Source organism: Thermobia domestica, chromosome 13 (genome assembly GCF_964235325.1).
Source record: "Thermobia domestica chromosome 13, izTheDome1.hap1.1, whole genome shotgun sequence".
NCBI lineage: Eukaryota > Metazoa > Arthropoda > Insecta > Zygentoma > Lepismatidae > Thermobia > Thermobia domestica.
Window position 1 is genome coordinate 174806390 of NC_137466.1, and position 22552 is coordinate 174828941.

Below are 22552 nucleotides of genomic sequence, written 5' to 3' on the forward strand. Positions count from 1 at the left end.
TCCCCCCGAAAGTTAACAAAGCCCCTCCTGAAACAAAATCGTAAATACGCCACTGTTAAAATGATATATTTCCTATATTCAGTTGCTACTAAATAACTACCTAAAATCTACTCTAATTATGAAAACTCAATTTTCAATTACTGTTTTACTCGTGCAATTCTGAGCGAAAGTAGATTATTCGTAAACGTTAAATATCATGTTCTCACAAGAAAGGAACATGAACCTGTCATCCGGACATGGGAATCAAACCTAGTCCATTCGATAAACATAACAAAAATATGTTTATGCACAAAAAATTAGGTGCCATGGACAACGGAGTAAGTTCCTGGGTCCCATTAACCCTGTTAGTATAAAGAAAACCAATCGTAGACTCATAGTGAAATAGCTATTGCGTCAACACTGATCACTGAAAAGTCATGGTTTATAGTTCATTCTCTTCAGCATGAAAGAAGCTTTGCAGAGGTGCTATGTATTGAGGTCCATGATGTACTTGAACAGGGAAAATTGGGAGAATGTGGGGAAAATTCCCTCCAGAAATTCCTCCCATCAACTTTGGACCCCTTTGGAGTGGCCCCGGGTAAAAGCACTCAATCCAAATGTATCTTGAAAAATACTATAGACTATAAGAAATTACTATACCAAGTTTTGCATTGATAGACACAATAGGTATGAGAGGAAAGCGTGTATTGGTATACGAGCTTTTTCCTGATATCTATCACGTCTATCAATATATAACTTGGTACAGTCATTTCTTATTAAAATATACAATTTTAAGCAAATTTACGATGTACTACATTTTCACTGAACTGTTACAAGGTCTTCTAAAATATTCTTCCAATTTTCAGAACTAAGGGGCCATGCTCCTCCCCCTAGGAAAATAGTTACACCAATGCGGGACGAGTATAGACACTTATGTCGAATGCAAGCATCACTAAAATTGTTATGCGTAAATTAAGGTAAATTAATAACATTATTTTTCTCCAGTAGAAAAATTCTGGGGAGGGCCAGCTTTGCTTCTAGCTGGCCCCCCTCTAGTTCCGCCTATGATTGGACGCGGCAAATACCTGATTTATTTAACGGATCAACAAAATAGCTTTTGAATCTAGTGAGATGTTTTTGTAAACTTTTGGGGGGAATACTTGAAGCAGATATGTTATGCTTTGCAAGTATACGTTGAATTCTTTTGATAGTTGTGGAAAATAAGGAATTCCAATTCAAGTTTTTGACTCTTTGGAAGTTACCGTTTTGAGGACTTGCAACGATCTACGTGTTTGATTAAACCATTTTTGTAAAATACACAGCTTACAACCGTTTTCTTGTCCTATTTTATATAAAAACTGTATTTCTTCATTAAGATCTTTTTGACGGTTACAAATTAATAATGCTCTACGAAAGAAGTTCTTCCAAATATTAGCCTTGTACAGTGACGGATGAGCTGACTGTCGATGTATGTAAGTAGTACCTGCATTATGTTTTCGATATACTTTTGTTATAAATTTATTATGTGATCGGGTAATCAGTAAGTCTAAAAATGGAAGACAGTTATCAAATTCACGTTCAAGGGTGAACTTGAGCCTAGGATGCTGATTGTCGAATTGTTTAAATATTTGTGCAAGTGTATTTTCGTTACGAACAAGTAGTAAAATGTCATCAGCATAACGGTAATATCTAATATATTTAAATGTATTCTGCTGTAAAATAGAAGTTTCAATCTGATTTAAAACAATATTGGGGATAATGTATTACTCATGGCTAAGCCATCATTCTGACAGAAGTAATGATCTTCAAATTGGAATATATTGGTTTTTAAACAAACCTCAAGTAATTGTAATAAAAAATTAATTTCATATGTAGATGCGCCATTTTGAAATAAGCAGGATCGAGTGCTATTGATAGTAAGTTTCAGTGATATGGACGGATACATATCAACAACGTCTATGGAGGCAAGTAAATTGGTATTAGCATTTACAAATGATGATAATTGTTATTTAACGCCCAGACTATTTTTTACAACATATTTGAAACCATTATTGTAACTATTAAGTTTTTTATATAACCATTTAGATAGTAAATAAGCTGGATGATTGAAACTTGATATAATGGGGCGAAGGGGAATGTCGGGCTTGTACACCTTCGGAAGACCATAAATAATGAGAAGACTACGTGCATGTATTTTATCATATCTTTCTCGATGTCAGTTAAAAGGGGAGCAGAATCGATTGTCGACTGCACCGTCTTAATAACCTGTAGCAATGGATTACGGGGATGTGAAACAAAATTACATTTTTCTGATATTTTTAAAATACCGGAAGCATATCTTTGTTTTGACATAACAACATATTGGTTTCCTTTATCAGCGTTTAAACACCAGATTTCGTGTATATTAAGAAATTTTCTAAATTGTGTAATAAGACCTTGTATATATATCTGGATTTTGCATGTGGACCTACCTTTCTGTGCCAGTATAAAAAAGTATTGATATTAGCCCAGCATTCGTTTCTAATAGATTGCGCGGAATGAATATCAGGTGCAAGGTCAACGGCTTTTTCTACTGAACAAATTATCTCCTCCAATGGAATGGAAAGCGGAAGGTAACTAAATTTTACACCTAACCTGAAAATCTGCGTAGTCTAGCATGTAATCTGTTATGTAAAATATGTGCGTACAGCGGGTGAGTACGAAAAGTTAAAGACATCCACATTTTTTAGCAGTCATTATTAAGCCTGTTTACTAAAATGTATTTTAATCTAATAATCTGATTTAGTGCTCTTCTCTGTGCATACTTGCATAAATATTTGAACAATTTGTCAATCAGCATCCTAGGCTGAAGTTCACCCTTGAACGTGAATCTGATAACTGTCTTCCATTTTTGGACTTATTGATTACCCGATCACATAATAAATTTATAACAAAAGTATATCGAAAACATAATGCAGGCACTACTTACATACATCAACAGTCAGCTCATCCGCCACTGTACAAGGCCAATATTTGGAAGAACTTCTTTCGCACAGCATTATTAATTTCTGACCGTCAAAAAGATCTTAATGAAGAAATACAGTTTTTATATAAAATAGGACAAGGAAACGGTTATAAGCTGTGTATTTTACAAAAATGGTTTAATCAAACACGTAGATCGTTGCAAGTCCCCAAAACGGTAACTTCCAAAGAGTCAAAAACTTGGATTGGAATTCCTTATTTTCCACAACTATCAAAAAAATTAACGTATACTTGCAAAGCATAACATATTTGCTTCAAGTATTCCCCCCAGAAGTTTACAAAAACATCTCACTGGATTTAAAAGCTATTTTGTTGATCCGTTAAATAAGTCAGGTATTTACCGCGTCCAATGCGAATGTGACTCCTCATATATTGGCCAAACGTAACGCAATATTAACACGCGTGTTAAAGAACATGTTCGACAATTAAAAAGTACCAAGAAGAAGGTATGTCGGGTTTGACGCTTCATTTAAAACAACATTCACATAATATAAAACAGGTTAAGGTAATAGGTTCAGGAAAAACCAAAAACGGGAAATTAAAGAATCGTTCTTTAATCATAAATACAACCTGCATTAAACCTTGATACTGGCAACATTGATCGAACATGGGTACCTACCTTTGATGCATCCTTCGAATCTGGAAACACTGACGTAATACAAACACCGCGTTTTCTTTGATTCAGTTCATTCCTTTTTCACTCTGCTCTGCTCACCTCAGGATCCATTTTGTACGTTACCTTTATTTAGTGGAATGTATTCCTTGTTTTACTCCTTTTATCTCCTTTCCGTTTTAATCCTTTTCACCTTGCCACTGAGGAAGGAACCAGCTGTGAGTTCCGAAACGTTAAAAAAAGTGTTTAAACTTTCCAAGGGAGGATTCATTGGTAAGTAGCCAATTTTTTGTTAATTTGGATTATCCCTCCATGCGCCCATGTAATTATAATCTACATAAAAAAATTAAAAAACACATAATAAAGAAAAAAGTACAGCTTACAAACAAAGCATTAACTGCATAAAACAATTAACATGTTTCTTCAGACATCTGCACCTCTTCTTCGGATCCCTAATAATAATTTAGTCAAAATATGAGCTGTCTTTAAGTACTCAATTATTCTAATCTACATATTTCACGAAAACTGTTCTGCATACTTCTTTACAATGTTTTTAAAAGAAGGCTCTCAAGACGATGAAAATATGAAGAAGTCTTTGTACGATGCAAATATGAAGAAGTCTTTGTATCAAAGACTCGAGTTTATATATACAAAAAAAAAACTAAAGTCTCAGGCACTACATTAAGCATTAGTGCCACGAAAAATGCGGTTAGCAAGAATGTGCACGTTCACTAGACAGATGTGTGGTTAGCGCATAAGCAATAATTTTTGGAAGTTTGCTATCTCTTAATTGACGTAATTCCTGCCGCCTCACAACTGGATTACTTCCAAAAAAAAAACTGCGGCCCATGTCCGTGCATATCAAAGGGAATGCTATCTAACCATCCGGCTACAGGGGAAAAGAACTCTACAACTGATAATCTCTTACACTTTTATCTAAAATTATGGAGAAGTGTTTTGTGGAGGTTTATGGAGAAGATCATCTCCGAGGAATGTTTTGTGTGAGGTATTAAAATTCCAAATACGTATAATCCCCCCAAAATAACTCGAAATCAAATATTTTATGAATATTGAGATTACTGCGCCAACAATTCTTCATTATGTGTATGAAGAGAAAGAAGAACTCATTTGATTTATTTCCGAAGTCACTCACATGATATGTTCCATTCATACATGACATATAGAGACTAAACAGATATTATTAAAATCTGTCTCGGTAAAAAATACTCTGAAAATTATACAGAATTTTCTACAAAACATTACAGAAAGAGAGAGAAAAATTTCTATGATGTTAATTTAATTTATTTTTTATTTATTTATTTTTTGGCGCGTCCTTATGCAACACCGAGGTTAGGAAAGATGAGACCTACCATTAATGTGGGCTCCAAGCTATGATCGAGGCTACAATCTGGTGCAACCGTCAGGTACACAGACCATTATACAAGATAAACTATCCCAGTGTAGGCCGTTTCCTACCACACTATCTTGCCTCCAAGAAACGTAGATTACGTCACCGGCCTCGGCATGTTCATTTACAAGTACGATTATATTACCATGATTATATTTCTAAACAATCTAGTAAACAGATTTTTCAGTTATATCGCATACATTAGGAAACGTTACACTTTAGAAAGCTGATTGTCCCGGGGATTCATCTTTCGAACTTGATATTTCAATTAGACTACATAGACTCAAAAACTAAAATTGAAACATTCAAAGAATAATTTTTATAAGTACTTATTTAAAACACCGATAGAGTTCGTCCGATAAAATATAACAGAAATAATGAACTAGAAAGAGTATTAGGACATTACATAATAAAAACATAAAAGCTACCTACAAACAGTTAATAAACTACTTTTATGATGTCATTCACAAACTTGAACTAAGAAATACACCCGAACGACATGAAGAGCAAAACTACAAATACTTTACCACTGAAATGCGTAATTAATCCTCTTGAAAAGAGACTTCTGGCAGTTCTAGTTATTACTTTAACACCACTTGCATCATATGAATCTGAAATTCTTTTCTTAGAGCGATACGGATGAGCCACTGTAGGTGGGTACTGAGAGAGCAAAGGGGTTCTAACACTATTTTTTATCTTTGTTTTGCCATGGACGTACACATCTGCAACTTCCATAAGGTGATCAGAGTTACTCAACCGTGTCTCAGCGGTAGCATCTGTTTCTGAAAAGCAACAAGAATATTTTCGATTGTTGACTCCCTCGTATAATTCTATAACGTCACTGATATCGTCATTTGTGGCTTCAACCTCTGAGGCCACAAGTTTTCGGCTGCTTGTCGCACTACACTCACTTTCAGTATCCGATTCATTGTCAACACTTTGACTTGTGCTTCCCCTCAGCCTGTCATATTTGTAAAAGTATGGATCAAGCCCTGGACTAGACAACGTTACAGCGCCATAGGACTTTGAACTTAAAACTTCGTTGTAAGCGTTTGTAAGCTGTGCTCGGATTATACAATTCTGAAATTCTTCATTAAGATTATAATACATGAAACACACAGCAAGTTCAAGAACCAAAAACATAAGAAATATAAAGAAAGCTGGAGCAGTATATTTAGTCACTGTGATTTTGCCAACTGTGAAGTCAACAGTCCGAAGAAAAAAGTTGCACAAAGGTCCTATCAATAATCCAGTCCAATAACAAAATCTGAAAGTTCTCAATAAATTCCGCCGTTCACTATCACTTACACTTCGAGCGATGTCATTAAATATTACTGATGTGGCTCCTCCACCAAGACCTAAAAATATAGATAAAAGTAAATAAATACAATGTCTACGGAATTACTATTGGGTTTCTTCAGTGATATTTGGTTTCAAAACCTAAAGTTAATAAAAGAGGGGAAAAAAAGCTAACTTTACACTATTAATAACAACAGTGCGGCTATTAATATTAACATTATCTTAAATTTTATATTATATTAATTAGTTTTAATGCAACACATGAAAAGCCACTAAGGCTCAATGGGGATTGTAAAATGTATAGTTTGTTGAGAGAAACATCCCCCAACGAAAGATGTTTTATTATTTTTTTTAGCACATTTAAGCAAAGGAATAATCCAGAATACTTTAAATATGCTTTTAAAACGGATGATCATAATAAATCTGAAATAATCGTCATTTAGCGTCATTTGAATGGAAATAAAATGTGTTCTCTGCATTCAGTTTCGAATTACAGAGATTTTTTTTTCTACAAGGATCATATGTATTCAAATAGATCTAAAATTTCAAGGTTACTGACAAAAGAAGATACGAGGGGCGTCCAATAACTTACCTACCTAGACAGGAAGGGAGAAGCGGAGCATAATGACACGCACGCCACTGTGGCGAACAACGCGGCGCAATTTGAGGTTAGTCGGAGCAACGCAGTCGCCGTGAAAGGGTGTTTGTGTTACACCGCGTAGCAAATGTTTGTATGACGCCGCGAACAATGGATTTGCAGAAGTCGGAGCACCGTTCGGTCATCAAGTTTCTCACTAGTGACTATTTTCTTTTCCGAGAACTGAAGAAACGCCTGCGGGGACAACGTATTTCGTCGGACAACGAGGTCCAACAGGCTGTTTCCCAGTGGTTTGCAGGCCATGACAAAGGCTATTTTTTTTTTCTCTGGGATTTCTTCGCTGCCCACAAAGTGGCGATGGTGCACAGACCTCCATGAGGACTACATCGAAAAATCAGGTGAGCCTATCTGCATTCCTTCCTGTCTAGGTAGATAACTTATTGGACGCCCATCGTACACACTATGGAGAAAAACAACAAAATTCTGGAGGTAATCCCTTATAATAACTACTTCTACAATACTAAAACATTTCATGGGGAAAAATGTCCAATATACTAAACAAATTTCACTGAGCTAAATAGAATAATATGGGGGAGTGTAAATCCTCAATACGTAGCTTTCGAGAAAATAATTTTTCTTTAAACTTAAAAATGCATGTTGTACGATAACCACGCTACCTACAGCAAAGGGACAATCCACAGTATAGCTAATGAGATATAACCTAAAATTATGATTCATTTTAAATTACTTTTTTTCCTATAACGATGTCCAAAGATATGATGTATATCAATCGATAAGTCTTCGAGCTGGATAAAATGACATACTTGAGGGTAAATATGATAAATTATTTATTAGAGCTCTGCCGTTACACTGTTCTAAAATGTTTATGTCTATTAAAAAAAAATCCTGTTTGACGTTGTTTAACTTTCTCTAAGATTATCTGTGTGTTCAATCAATGATTTTCTCATTCTTCTAATTTTTATTTTATCTGTAATAAATTATAATTAATTTGAGTCAGATATATCCATTTTGTGACACGTACCTAGCTGACCAATATGGCGGAATTTACCTGAAATTTTAGATTCTCCCAAAAAATTTATAATCTATGATTATCACAGTTCTGCGAAATAAAACTTTGTTTTGCGACATAAAGAGAAACAGATGTTATTATCTAATTTCGGTATGCTGATTTCAAATTTACCCACCGTTTTTCTGTTTATACCAACAACAAGATGTAATAAAAACAGGTACGAAACATTCAAAACACGGTTAAGTTATCCGAAATTCATCTAACCAAATTTTCTGCTCCGTCGTTTAGTTGCACACGTGCGCTTTATCGTCTTTGTGTTTGTGGTCTTCAGATGCGTTATCCTTCACTAGGCACGAACGTGTAATCTGTCATCATGAAAAGGTCCCATTGGCCCTGATACCTCATTTCCATCTGCTTAATGTCTTGGTGAAACTTTTCTGTCCTTTCACCGCAAAGTGCCTTAAATTTTAAAGAAAGTACCCAAAATAAGAGTGGAAGAGATGCAACTTCAAACTCATGTGACATTCCAGTACATGCATTTCTTTTGGAGCATCATTTTTACATTTTGTTCGTATCGGTTATGTTTGACTTGCCCAAAAGTTGTTGAAAAAATCGATAAACGAGTCCCATGCCTCAATCTCCATGTCTTTTAAAATATTTCTGAACATAGAATCCTTTGAGTATTTGCGAATCTGCGGGTCATCGAAACTGCCCTCCTTAATCTTTGTATTGCATAACAAGAGAAATATTTGAACACGATATTGAAAACAAGGCTAACGTTTTGACAAGCTGTTTTATTATGCCTAGCTTAATATGTAAGGCAGGTAATAACTAAAGCTTAATTAAATCAGAATGCAACAGACTTCTAATAACAATTAAGCTTGACATTTTGTTTACGATTATTATTAATATTACTCGGAATTTAGCGTCCAACGATTACGCTCCGAGGCTAAGGAAGCCCATGATGTGATGGTAAACGAAATGGCGGAATAAAGAAAATTGAAAGAAACGGGAGAATCTCGAGTTAACTTAGGCACACGGTGTCTATTCTCCAGAAAGCCCACCTCGCGCGAGCTGGGATCGAATGCACCAATGGTAAGCGCTCTCCACTGATTCACTGCAGCCGCATATTGTTCATGAAGTCGGAACAGCAGAATGCATTTTCAAGCAGGTACACATAACATATCTTTGTCACGCTACGAATCAAATGACGCTACGAATTTTCAACGTCTCGATATGAATGTTCTAAAAGATACAGGCGGCCTTATCCAGTTCTGGTCTCTAAAGAACGAATTTACATTCATAAAGACATATATTACAGGAAAAACACATTTTGAAATGTTTGAGCATTTAAATACCGTTCTAGAGATGCTGATGAAGGCACTACTTCTAATACAACAAACGTTACTTACTACATATAAATGCGTCGATTGTACAAAATTTGTACGTGATAGAACAAACCAACTAATGGTTTTATAATCAAAACATTAGATTTGACTTGATTTGTCATAAAATATTTCATGCAGCAAAATCTTCGTAGGTATGTTTTATTATTTTGGTTACATTGCAATCATCGAAGAAGAAGTCGTTACAAATAAAACATTTCAAATCTATAATATATAATAAAATAAAAACCTAAAATATATAAAAAAAAAATAGAAACCTAAAATATATAACAGAATAAAAACAAGAGAGAAAATTCACTTGTTTGAGGCTCCTTCTCAAGTGTATTTTGGAACTATATTTGGTTGATGAAAAGATATTACTCAAAGTACGTACCACTTAAAAACCTACTGGTTATAATACACCATGAAATTGTACCCATCCAGTACAACAAACTTCCTCCAATATAAAACATATTAGATATAAGTATTACTATTCTTGTTTTGTAGTTGATACACTTATCCGCTCCAAAGTGTGACAGCGCACTGCCCATGCCATACCCTGAAAAACAAATGAAAGAATGAACAAGAAGAAAATATAATCCATTTTCACACTTACTACATATCACTATCATTAATCACGAATATATATATACGTACGTACGTGCACGTACAACCCCCTATATATACATACATATATATATATATATATATATATATATATATATATATATATATATATATATATATATATATATAGATAGATAGATAGATAGATAGATAGATAGATATAGATATAGATATATAGATATAATATTTTCATATGGTAATTAAAAAATAAACAAAACGAAATGATAATTTTGTACAGAACTTTACTTCCGAAACGAAGTAAATGGGAACTCTGGAAAATTTCTTAAAATTTTAAACGAATAAAACTTGCAAACCCGTTTTGCACTTTAACACTACAAACAACCAAACAAGAATCTTATGGCAACAAGGGCATACTACCATCATGGAAAGATAGAAAGACAACAAAGTAAAAATCTCCATGTGCAGTAACTGTTTGAAGATGGTACGACCTCGAATACAACAGAAGTATTTGAGATGATTTTCATGGAAAAATAAAAATATCCTGCACAAAATGTCAAAAACGCTTTGAAAATATTATGTAAACAGAAAACTTACCAATTTAAGCCTCTTCGTTAAACTCACTTCCCCTTTTTTTGAAAACAATGTAATAATGTTAATTATATATATATATATATATATATATATATATATATATATATGTGTGTGTGTGTGTGTGTATATATATATATATAAACAGCTAGGTAGTATCAGAAACTAAGATTACAAGACCGATATTTCTGGCGTTTCGTCTGTTATAGATGGATCAGGAATGTGCGGTAATTTTAATACATGAAGTTGGCTAACACAAATGGCGACATTTGGAAAACTGGTTTCGCGAATAAGTCCGTCCAGTTATTCGATTTCTGAGGGTGAAACGTAACCGCGGCTGAAATTCACTGGCAGCTGGAGAGATTTACGGAGAGACTGTAATATCTCATCAGCATGTCGCAGAATGGTGTCGAAAGTTTGCGGCTGGAAGAGAAAATGCGCGCCCGCATACAGTCCAGAAGACCACCACGGTGCTGAAGCAGTTTCGCTGAGATATCATAGACTACCCACCCTACAGCTCAGACCTCGCTCTAATTGACTTTCACCTGTTCCTGCACCTGAAGGGGCAGCTAGGAGGACGCCGCTTCGCTTCAAACGAGGAGGTGAAACACATCGTGACAACGTGCTGAAGAGAGCTCGTTCGTGGCTAAGCGATTAGCGTACGTGCCTGTGCCGTGGGAGACCCGGGTTCGATTCCCGGTGGTAGCTCATGTGGTTTGGATTCCACGTTAATCAGTAGGTCCCGTTTCATATAGCCTCGCTGCTGAAAGAGACGTTAAATTCAAACTCAACGAGGCTGAACACGCAAGGACAGCATTTTTATCAGAAGGGAATCTTCAAACTCATCCCACAATGCGACAAGTGCCTCAACTGATGTGAAGACTATGTCGAAAAATAACCTAATGTATGTACTACCTGTTGGCTGTATTGGTTGTATGAAATAATGTATACACGTTTCACTACAGGCTTTGTAACCTTACTTTCTGATTACTCCTCGTATAATATAAAAGTAAGAATGGTAGTATCTTAAACATGATATTAAATAAACTAACAGCAGTTTTGAAACGTTTCCTTATAGACCAGAAATTTGGACGTGCAGTTTATGATGTGTTAATTGCTGAGCACCAAATTTATATGCTATAAGAAAGGTGTTCGTTTAAAATAAAATAAAATTATATTAAAGTAAAAAAAAAATATTTCTTTATATAATAGCGTTTTGTAAATGTTACCTGGCTTAGTTTCTACATTTTTTTATACTCTTCATCGTCTTTACGTTTTTTACTAAAATTCTTAAAAGTTAAAAGTCTTAAGATATAAATCCCAGTCTTTGTTACATCTTCTTCTCATGGCTGTTATCACATCGTATTCAGCGCTCTGGTGGTATACTAATATTGATTTCAATATGCCATAACACAATAACAATTCATTAATAGCAAATTTTGGGCTTCAATCAAATTAAACCATAACATGACGCTTTATTTCCTGTATACGACGGACTTTGGCGGGTCATGTAACGGCATGACACATTCGCAGGAGCGTGATAGAAATGGCATACTCCTGCATGATACCATTTATTTGCTAGAATTATATTCAGGATGGAAAATACAGAAAATAATACTAATTTAAACCGAGGTCAGCAGAATGTATCACCTCAGCTAGTTACAATGAATATTCAGTCCGAATAATGTAAGCTATCACGTTTCGATATAAAATAAGACAATGGCATTGAGGAGTTTTTCGATGAATTTGATGACGCGTGCGATATTAACGGATACGATAATGACAGAAAGAAATTATTGTTGCCACCCATGTTTAAAGGAAATTGTAGACTGTGAATAAAAATCTTTCTTAAAAAAAAAAAAAAAAAAATGGACACGCAATATAATGGGTTGATTGAAGAGTTAAGGAACTAGAATTTCAATTTAAATATAGAAGAGAAAAATTGAAGAGGGATAGATTGTAAAAGGAAGGTGAACCTATCATAAATTTTATTTATGACAGGTTAGTATTGATTGATACGCTTGATCCAGACATGACAGACAAAAGGAAAACAGGTTTAATAGCTTAAGTTTGTTGCCTTATTTCTTAGACAAAGTCATATAACACAATAGATGAATATATAGAAGATCTACTAAAACTAGAAAAGAATAAATGTAAAATAGAGAGAAGACAAAAATAAGATAAGGGTAAAGGAAAATCTGAGTCAATTCCGGTTCAGGATTTGATAAGAAAACTTAGGGGAGGAGTCGGAAGAGGAGAAAATATTAGTTTCAGCAGAAAACATACACAAGATGACCAGTAAACGTAAGGAATTAGGAGAAAAAGGTGGAAAAGAAATTTAAGTAGAATCGTCTACTACAGAAATGACAAGAACAGAAAAACCAGGGTTGGCAAAAACCATGGTTTTCATTAAAAAAAAAAACATTTTTTTTTGTTTAAACCCGTTTTTTTTTTTTTTTTTTTTTTTTTTGTTTAAATAAATTGCGCTATGTATTTATATTAGATATGAACAGAAATTAGTTTGTTTTGCCTTGGTGTTATTATGCAACAACAAGGTTATGCTGGAAGGGGTCACAACAGCTTAAAGCGGAATCCAAACCGCTTCTCGACTTACATCCAAGAAAATTGTCCATTTGGACACGAAACTTGGACTAATTGGTCACAAATGCGATTTCCGATTCACTCACGAAGAATTCCTGATAAAAATACGTTGTACTGATCTTTACATAGGCCTACTTGTTAATATAATTGTCAAGAGTCATTTCAAAAGGACAAAAAGATAAACAGTTACACAAGTAAAAACATTATACCAGAATTATGTATAAATCGGGAAACTCCCGCCTTAGCCATTGGGAAAATCCTGTTATTACTTTAAATGTATTTGTAAAATTTTAAGGTCAACGTATCATAATCACTACGCTAAAACTGAGGTATTAAATTACAAATTTGGTATGTAGATACCATTCAATAAAATTAAAGTCAAATCCAAGTTGATGTTAGAAGCTACGTAGGCAATTGATAAATTTTGCCAATTTCTATCAATATATTTAAGCAATCTTGGCTTCTTTATAGAACAACAGGCATTCATTCAAATATAAATATATAATTTGGTTTCATTTCGTATGTTTAGGCTTAACATCCTTATGAAATACCAAGATTATCACGGAGAAGACTTTCGCTTAAAGGTACACCTCGAATCGCTACTTGGTTTACACTTGAAAGATGGGTTGTGGTTCGACCGAGAATTGAACACGGGACCCCTTGATTAAAAGGTGAAAAGTAGATAAACGTAATGCGGATGGTTTGATATGTGGAAACGTCACCACGAAGTTCACACAATTTAAAGCATTTTTCGTTTTTTTTTTTTTTTTTTTTGTTTGTTTGTTTGTTTGTTTAAACCACCTTGGTTTAAACCAGCAACCCTGAGAAAAACAATTAGAAAAAGTAAAAGTGTCAATGGAAAGTCAGCACAAGTGGTAGGAAAAGATCAAAAAGTAACTTAGGTCAAAATTATTACCGTGGAGGAAATACGACGAATTATAGAGGCTAACATAAGCAGAAGTAATATTACAATAGTCAGAATTTTAATAATAGGAGAAATGGGAAAACTTTCTCAAATAATCGTGGTGATTTTCTGAGAACCGAGGACGAGACCGTAGTCAGTTTGACAATAGGAGATATAGAGATAATTAAGCTTATCAACAACGATATCAGCAATATATCATACTACCCGCAACAACAATCACAAAATGAACTTACTTATAATACAGTGCCATTTGATTGACACTTTAAGGCATATCTCATCATTAATTAAAACTTACTTTGACATTCTCAACGATTTTTCATTTCATTTCATTGATAAACGCAATAGGTTGAAGAAATATGACGAAATGTAATCTAGAGAACCTTCAGATCATCAGATCTACATTTAAAATTTGTCCTCTTACTTCATTGAACAACACACGGAGAATTTACTTTGAAACAGTACTAGAAATGCATAAGTTATGGATATGGATATAGAAAAAGATAATCAACAGTAATGTAGATCCTCAAACAACAGTAGTTTTTTGAAAGGACTTGTGCGGGGAATGACGTCAGTCATTTGCTGAAATGAATACAGTTTCTTTTTTTTTTTTTTTTTTTCCTTTTTTGATGGAGAATAACTACAATTTTAATAAGGGTACATAAATCTTTACAATTTATTTAGAACTTAATTAATAGTACCACGATTGATAAAGCCCGAAGTACATAATTTAGTTGTAACAAGTTGGACAACACAGACTACCTTAGGGATGACAACAAAGAACAAAGACTATAATACGCGTACGTTTCAACGTGAGATAGGTTGAACGGTTTTTGGGTCATTATTTTTCGACGACGACGTTAGTCAATAATCTCGGATTAGCAAACTTTACTTAACTGACTTCTAATACCATGCCAAATTTTGTAAAAGTTACTCAGAAAAGTCTACATCTAGTTTAGGGACAAAAAAGTGAAAGTAGTCTGTAAAAAGATTCTGCTCATTAAGTTCGATGATATTGGTCCTACCACCAGTCTAAAGTTAAAAAATAAATAAATAAATAAAAATATTGCATCACTTTTACTTGTTCCTCTTATTATTTACTTTGAAAATATAGCAAAATCATGAACAAACAAGTGTTTTTTTCTTTTAAGTTTGATACAAAGTCTATAACAACCAGACGGAAGTGATATATACGATCATATTAATAAATAATGACTTACCAGTAAATGCAATGGCTAACTTATATACATCTGTTACATTTAAACGCTCCATATACTCCCACATTGAGGGCAAGAATATAACTGAAAAAAGAAACAAAGACTGCTATCAGTTTCAATGGTCTTGTCTAATTCTTAATGGTAAAAATTTAAGGATTACAAACGTAAAACGTTTAAACAAAATGTTTAGCTCACCCAAAAACATGCAAATTACTTATCTAAGCAACAATTTAGTACGTACTTTGAAACCTATCCTATAAAACACACACACAAAGAAGAAAAATGTCTTGAGATATATTCTATAGGGTGAGTTCACCAATAGTCGACCGCTGAAAAAAAATCTTACTTCTAAGCACTTATAAAGCGTGATGATTTCATAGTATTTGACAAAAGTGAATTATTTGCTTTATTTGGGTTCTTTTGTACCATGCCGTGTGTTAACTGCTCACTTTTAAAATTTTTCAGGGATATAAAAATACATTTTACGAAAACTCATCAAAATTCCCACTTGTCGACTATCATCGCTCAGTAGTCGACCGCATTCATGCTATTAGTCGACCGCGCGCAATTTCTATCGTTTCTATCACGTAGAAGTAATTGATTGCCTTAGGTGATATTTCGAAATTGTATTATTTGCGAGATTTGAACTTGACAAAACGATTATATAGATCTCCTTAGTGATCATAAATGAAAGAATCACATTATTAGAATTTGATACATACCTACTTTATTTGGAATAATGGATTTGAATATTAAATAGAATCTCCACGTGAGACAAGACTTCTTTCCTGCGTTATATGCACACGTTATCTTATAACTTATATTACGGTTTTACAAATCCTAAACAAAGTACAAATGTCTAATAATTTAGAAAATCCTAAGTGTTCACTTTTCTCCTGTGTGAAATATGTTTCTCTCCGGTGTTAGGTTTTCTCTCCTGTGTCACTTGAGCACATCGAGTTATCTTCTCATATGTGATAAGGCTTCTCTCCTGTGTTACTTGAGCACATCAAGTTATCTTCTCATATGTGATAAGGCTTCTCTCCTGTGTTACTTGAGCACATCAAGTTATCTTCTCATATGTGATAAGGCTTCTCTCCTGTGTTACTTGAGCACATCAAGTTATCTTCTCATATATGATAATATTTCTCTCCTGTGTTACTTGAGCACATCGAGTTATCTTCTCATATATGATAAGATTTCTCTCCTTTGTTACTTCAGCACGTCGAGTTATCGTCTCATATATGATAAGGTTTCTCTCCCGTGTTAGGTTTCTCTTTTGAGTTACTTGAGCACATTGAGTTATCTTTTCATGTAATAACAGTGAATTCCTAATTGTTTATTCAAATCATTTATATGGTACAATCTGAGCGCAGGAACAGCTTATCTGCAAGTTCTTCCCATGCATAGCCAGATAAATCGATACACCGAAGATGGAACCATTTATCACATTGACCGCAACCTACTGATTTATTCTCACTTTCCAAAGCAAAATCGTTTATCACTCCACATCCTGCGCATATGGCTCCATCGCCTTCGTCAATTACATCTTCTTCATTGTGATGTTCTTCTATACCAGCAGTGGTCGTCTTCTTTGATCGTTCTTTGGATTTTTCAGTTTGTTGCTCTTTTTTGCTTTTCTTTCATCCCTTTTGTGTTTCTTTTCCTCCTCTAGTTTCTTCTGTTCTTCTTGTTTTGCAGTCAGTACGCGGCGATATTCTTCTGAGCTAATTGCAAACGGTATCTTCTCTACCTTCTTCTTAGGCTTTTTGACTGGACTCTTAGGCCAGAACAGATGCTTTTTAAAAGTTGGCGTTATATATATTGGTCTGATAGTTTTAGGTGTTGTTGCGATATTCTTCTAATTTGATTCACTTGGTACAGTAACAGCATCGCTTTCAATGTCCATTGTTCCTTGCTGTGCTTCTGGTATAGAAAACAAAGCTTCAGTAAAAGGGTCTTTGGAAGAATAAATATCTTGCCGAATATCCTTCATAGGTTCAGTTTCATTCAGTGTAGTTGATGTGTTTCCTTTCTTCTCATTTGATGGCACAAATTCTGGAATAGACGCTTCCTTTCTCAGAATAATTAAAGGCCTCTCTGATTCTGTTGTTGGAGAGACATAACTGAAAGTTGTTTTGTTCTTACAGCTTCTAAAGCGCACTGCATATCAAATTCCGAATAGCGGAAAAATTTTCTTTTATATCCCGGAGCCATGCTATCTGTCAAAAATACACAAAATTTAAATGGTTCGCCATATTTCTAACAACAAAATGCATTGCTATATTATAAAGCAGAAGTAATCAAGAATATATCAACAAAAGTTGTTTTTCAATATTGATAATCTTAATATTTCAGTGTTCTTCCCGAAAGCAGGTTCTGACCTGAAAATACCTGAGTCGAGTGAATCAATATTTTTTTATTGCGATTAATCGGATGGTGATGACGTCCCAAGAACGTGAGACCTAGAATTTAACGTGAGCTCCGAACCAATTGTATTCCCATGGAAAATTGAACCCAGGACTTTATTACAAAGCAGCATACGTTAACACTTACCTGAATTTTGTTGAATTTATTTATGTCCTTTAAGCATTTGTTGCACATGACGGGATAGGGGAGGGAAAAGGATGAACGAAGGTGTCGGCCAGAGCCTATTATGTAGGTAACATTATGACATGCGCCTGGTATAACTGACAAAACCCCTAAGAAATCTGTCAGAAGGACCGGCATTGGGGTTTCAACCCGCAGATCTCTCCATACCAATTCGCAATCCAGCAGGCTAGGCACTGAACAACGTGTCTGATACCTGCTTCCAAGAAATTATTATTATTTCTCTCATTCAGGGAGACGTGGTAGACGTACAGGAACCCTTCTTGTTCTCGTATGTTTGCTTGTTTCTTTGTTTATTATGGTTTAATCCCTTCTTAGGATCAAGACTATGTAGAGACGTGGACCTACAGTTTATAGTAATATTCGAATCGCTTTAATTTGTTCTATGCTCTCCCGCTTCGAATTGAACTCGGGACACAGAGCACCAAAGGCACGGGTGATACCCATTAGACCAGCGAGGAGGACTTCTTGTTCTCGTGTAAAAAATCTTGGTTTCACATTGAAATAGTAGATCGTCAGAAAAAGAACCTTTCAACTAAGTTACTGAACAAATTCCAGTCAGCAAAACGCGAAACATAGTATGAAACAGTGCGGTCGACAGGTGGCACGAAATATTCCAATAGTCGACCAACACGAGAAACAGGCGGTCGATTTTTAGAATATGTCACGAAATCAAAAATTTTATACATGCATGTTGAAAAACAGACCTTAGTACCAAACAGGAAATAATTTGAAGCAATTTGGCGCACTCTCAAATAATCCAATAATCGACCACCCTTGGTCGACAATTGGTTTGTATGGGAAAGAAAAAATGCCAAATTCCGACCACATTTTAACATGTATTTTTTCATTTAATACTTTTCAGTTATTGACAAATTATACTGTACAGCTTCTAGAATAACTTAGTTATGTAACAAAAATATTTCTTACCTCACGTACTATCTATATCCTCAGAAAAGCGAAAAACAACAGGTGCACAACATTCCCATTGCACGCTGTCTTAAACTGTGCACCTGAGTCGTAATTCTACAGATACGTCGAAATTTATCGGTGAAAGACGACCAGCTGGCCAAGGGAGAGGGAAACAATGATTGTCATTGGTGGTATATGATGCAAGCTTTATCGTGAATCACTTTCCACTTCAAAAGACCATTAGATATATTTTATATACACAATAATAAGCAAAAATGGTCGACTATTGGATGGCGGTCGACTATTGGCGAACTTACCCTATATGATTAGTAAAATAATGACGGGCGAATATTTTTTTCATGAAAGTTGGAAAAACATTTCCTACATTTCTTTGAAAGTTATATAAATATCTATATTTTCGTGTACCTACAGTTCCAGTGACTGTTAATAAATAATTTTATTACTAAGTAAGTTAGCAATAATTAGTAACTATTACTAATAGATGCTATAGAGTACATTTTAGTATAAAAACTACACCTTATTACCCAGCACTGCTTTTTTTTTTTTTTAATAAGTTCATTTTTCAATATATTTAAACATTTTAACCTTCTCCAGGCGAGCTTTTTTTTTTAATTAGTAGATTAAAAACATTAATTTGGTATTTTAAACTGTTTCTGTCTCCCGCAAAACAAAAAAGACTCCAAGTACTCCGAAAAAAAAAACTTTAAGATTGTGTTGGTATTGTGACAGTTCATTCTCCAAGAAAATCGAGGTAATTCCTTCAGATAGTTTTGTTCTAGTTTAATAATTTCAATATTTCTCACTAAAAATTCACTCGGAATGATTCTTTGTCACTTGTAATTGTTTCAATATTTGTCTGTTTTAATTATGTATAAATTCGTTCTTGTAATTTGCTGAAAAAAAAAAAAAAAAAAACTGAAATGAAAATTCAAGAACATATTATCTTTTTAGTGAATTACAAAAAGGAATTTGTACATAATTAAAACAGACAAATACTTAAACAATTACAAGTGGCAAAGAATCACTCGGAGTGAATTTTTAATGAGAAGTGTCCAAGTTATTAAACAAGAACAAAATTATCAGTTTTCTTTGATATCGTAGTTGCTTGGCATGATGACAGCCGTGATTTTTAACAATATAGAGCGTTTTTTCGCAATAGTTGGACCTTTTCTCCTTTACAAAACAAGAAAGTAGTACAGGTTCCCAAATTAAGGATTTATTTTCTTCCTGCTCGTGCCCTTAAACATAAAAAGATCGTGCAGTGTCAAGTTTAGGCAAAAACTTGAAATAATTGTTGAAAAATTATAACTCTTTCACTAGTTTCTTTCTTTTTGTCCCAACAAAAAATACAGAAAATATATAGTAGGTACCAAGAATGAAATTTTAACTCAAAAAAATTTAGACCCCCAAATCCAAAAATATGCTCCACACGACATTACCCCACCTACCATAGATGAAATTCAAGGGGTCACCAAAAGTAATCGTTGAAGAAATTACAATTTTTCTACGATTTTCATATAAATCCAGAGTCCAGATGGCATAAAAAATACATAGCAAGAAACGCAAGCAAATATATGCTAGGTGTCCACTAAAAACTATCAATAGTATGTAACCGAGTCAGGGCAGAGTGAAGCTGCAGAGAGCGCGAGGGTGTGTCCGAAGGGGGCAGGCACATCAGCGACGGTGAGTTTATATGTAAAATGTAGCTGTATTACTAGTATTTAATTCTGCTATTTGCAGAATCTGTTCCTTATAAACATGTCTTTTTATGAAGAGAATTGAATTTCACCCGTAAATATGAAAAAGAAAAGGTGGTGTGCCTAAACTTAACCACCATCAAAACAACAATAATAATAGTGGTTCAAAATGCTAGCAAATATAAATTAAATGGCATAAACGTTCGAAATAACACCATTATGTAAAGTTTAATAGAATGTTACTTATTGATACGAATACTGACACTTACCATATTCCACACCTGTACAAAATATTAACGCACATGAAACGCATATTGTAATCAGCTTCTTCCGTTCAAAGTTCATTTCAACCAAATTTTACTACATTACCGTAAATTTACACTTGATTTGTTTACTTCAAACACCTGAATTCTTCTTTTTCCTCAAAACAACTAATACTTAATAGGGTGCCTCAGACAAAATTCATGTAGGCTACAATAGTATAAATTGTATTGTGTGTGCCTCACAAGAAGGATTTATGAAGTGAAAGATAAATTGTTCATAATAAAGGTCACAATCAGGAAAGGAAACGCCAAAATCAGGAAAACGTCAAAATCGGGAGAGAACTTCGGAGAGTGAAAGAGGACTAAGTACTCAGATGGACAAGGCTAAAAAGGTAGGAAAAGTGGAAAATGTATAATGAAAAAAGAAAAATGTAAAGAAAGAAGGAAATGTATGAACAAATAAATGTACAAAGAAGAAAGGGTGTTGGTGTAGTTTTGGTGCACTAGATTTTGCATTATTTAGAGGTAAAATTCAATACTTTACACGAAAAGACATATTTTCAAAGAAAACATTTCTGCAGGCATCAGAGTTAAATATAAAGTAATACAGCTATATTTTAAGTTTAGAAGTGTAGGGTTACTAGTGTAAAATTATTACAAGTGCTTTACGAGAGATAACTTAAATGAGTATATATGAGATATGACTCTATTAGGAGCTATTTTCAACGAGCGGTATATTTTTTCACTGTGTACAGAACCTGTATTTTATGTTTACAAGTGGAATGTTACTAGTATGAAACCTTGATAAGTGCTATTGAAACTTGTATCATTGCCAAAACACACTTCTTTTCACTATCTTCGCATACTATCACCGTTGATACACTTGCTTTCTACTCACACACATCTGCTCTTCCGCGCAAGCGCACAACTTGACCTGCCGGAACATTTAGATAGCATTCGTGCTTTTTAGTGGCGGTCTAGCATAAATTGGTTTGTAGTTTTTGCACTGTCCCCATACATATGGAATCCGTATTTATACACAAATCGTAAAATAATTGTAAATTTTCAACAATTACTTTTGTTAGCACCCTTGAGTTTTATTTATGCCAAGTGAGATATTTTCATGTCCAGCGGAAACCTTTTCGGGCTCAATAACAATATATATATTGAAAGAATTACAATTTTTCAACCATTCTTTCAAGTGGTACACCAAAAGTAAACTAGGACGGAAGAAAGGTGGAAGTGTAGAGTACAAAAGTAAACGCTCTAGCAATGTTCTATCGTAATTATATAGGTTTCTTGTTAAAAGCACCGTCATTTTAGATTTTGCCCGGCGGAGGGGCGGCGAAGACTGTCCACCGACATAAAAGTTTCATTTTTTATTAGTAAAAAAATGAAATTAAATTTTTAAGTTTTCCCTCCCAAGATTATGCAAGGTAGGCTAAAGGAGACGGTGATGATGAGAAATGAAGGAAATGGGGGAATGAAGAAAGTGGGAGGAAACAGGAGAACCCACGTCCACGGTGTTTGTCCACCACAAAGTTTATTTGGCGTCAGCTGGGATTGAACTTTTTTTATTAGTATATTACTATACATGTGATCGAACAATATGTATTTATAAAGCTCAGGGGAGGAGGCAATTACACCCTTGTGTCCTGCCCAAATGACGCCAACTGGAACATGTGCTTGGAATTACTGAAAAGGAATGAATAACACTTATTTCTGTCAGTAGTTTTTAGAGCTCTGCGTCCGCATTGCAGACTTTGGGAAGCACAAAACCTACTGCTATGATTAAGAATT

General features: G+C 34.4%; 1 protein-coding gene across 3 annotated transcripts in view; it reads right to left on the minus strand.

The window, feature by feature from the left end:
- LOC145668769 (uncharacterized) overlaps nucleotides 1-21662 on the minus strand; it is a 55897-nt gene extending 34235 nt beyond the window's left edge. Inside the window, exons 1-4 of one of the 3 annotated variants that reach the window (XM_081736925.1) lie at nucleotides 21553-21662; nucleotides 15253-15333; nucleotides 9728-9892; nucleotides 5549-6379 (exon numbers count right to left, since the gene is read on the minus strand). In XM_081736925.1, the coding sequence (XP_081593051.1) occupies nucleotides 5549-6379; nucleotides 9728-9892; nucleotides 15253-15316 (1060 nt within the window). In that variant the 5' untranslated portion in view covers nucleotides 15317-15333; nucleotides 21553-21662. Of the gene's footprint in view, nucleotides 1-5548; nucleotides 6380-9727; nucleotides 9893-15252; nucleotides 15334-20758; nucleotides 21292-21510 lie in introns of those variants that run through there. The other 2 variants (XM_081736926.1, XM_081736924.1) reach the window with 2 other exon arrangements.
- Nucleotides 21663-22552: the final 890 nt, after the last annotated feature.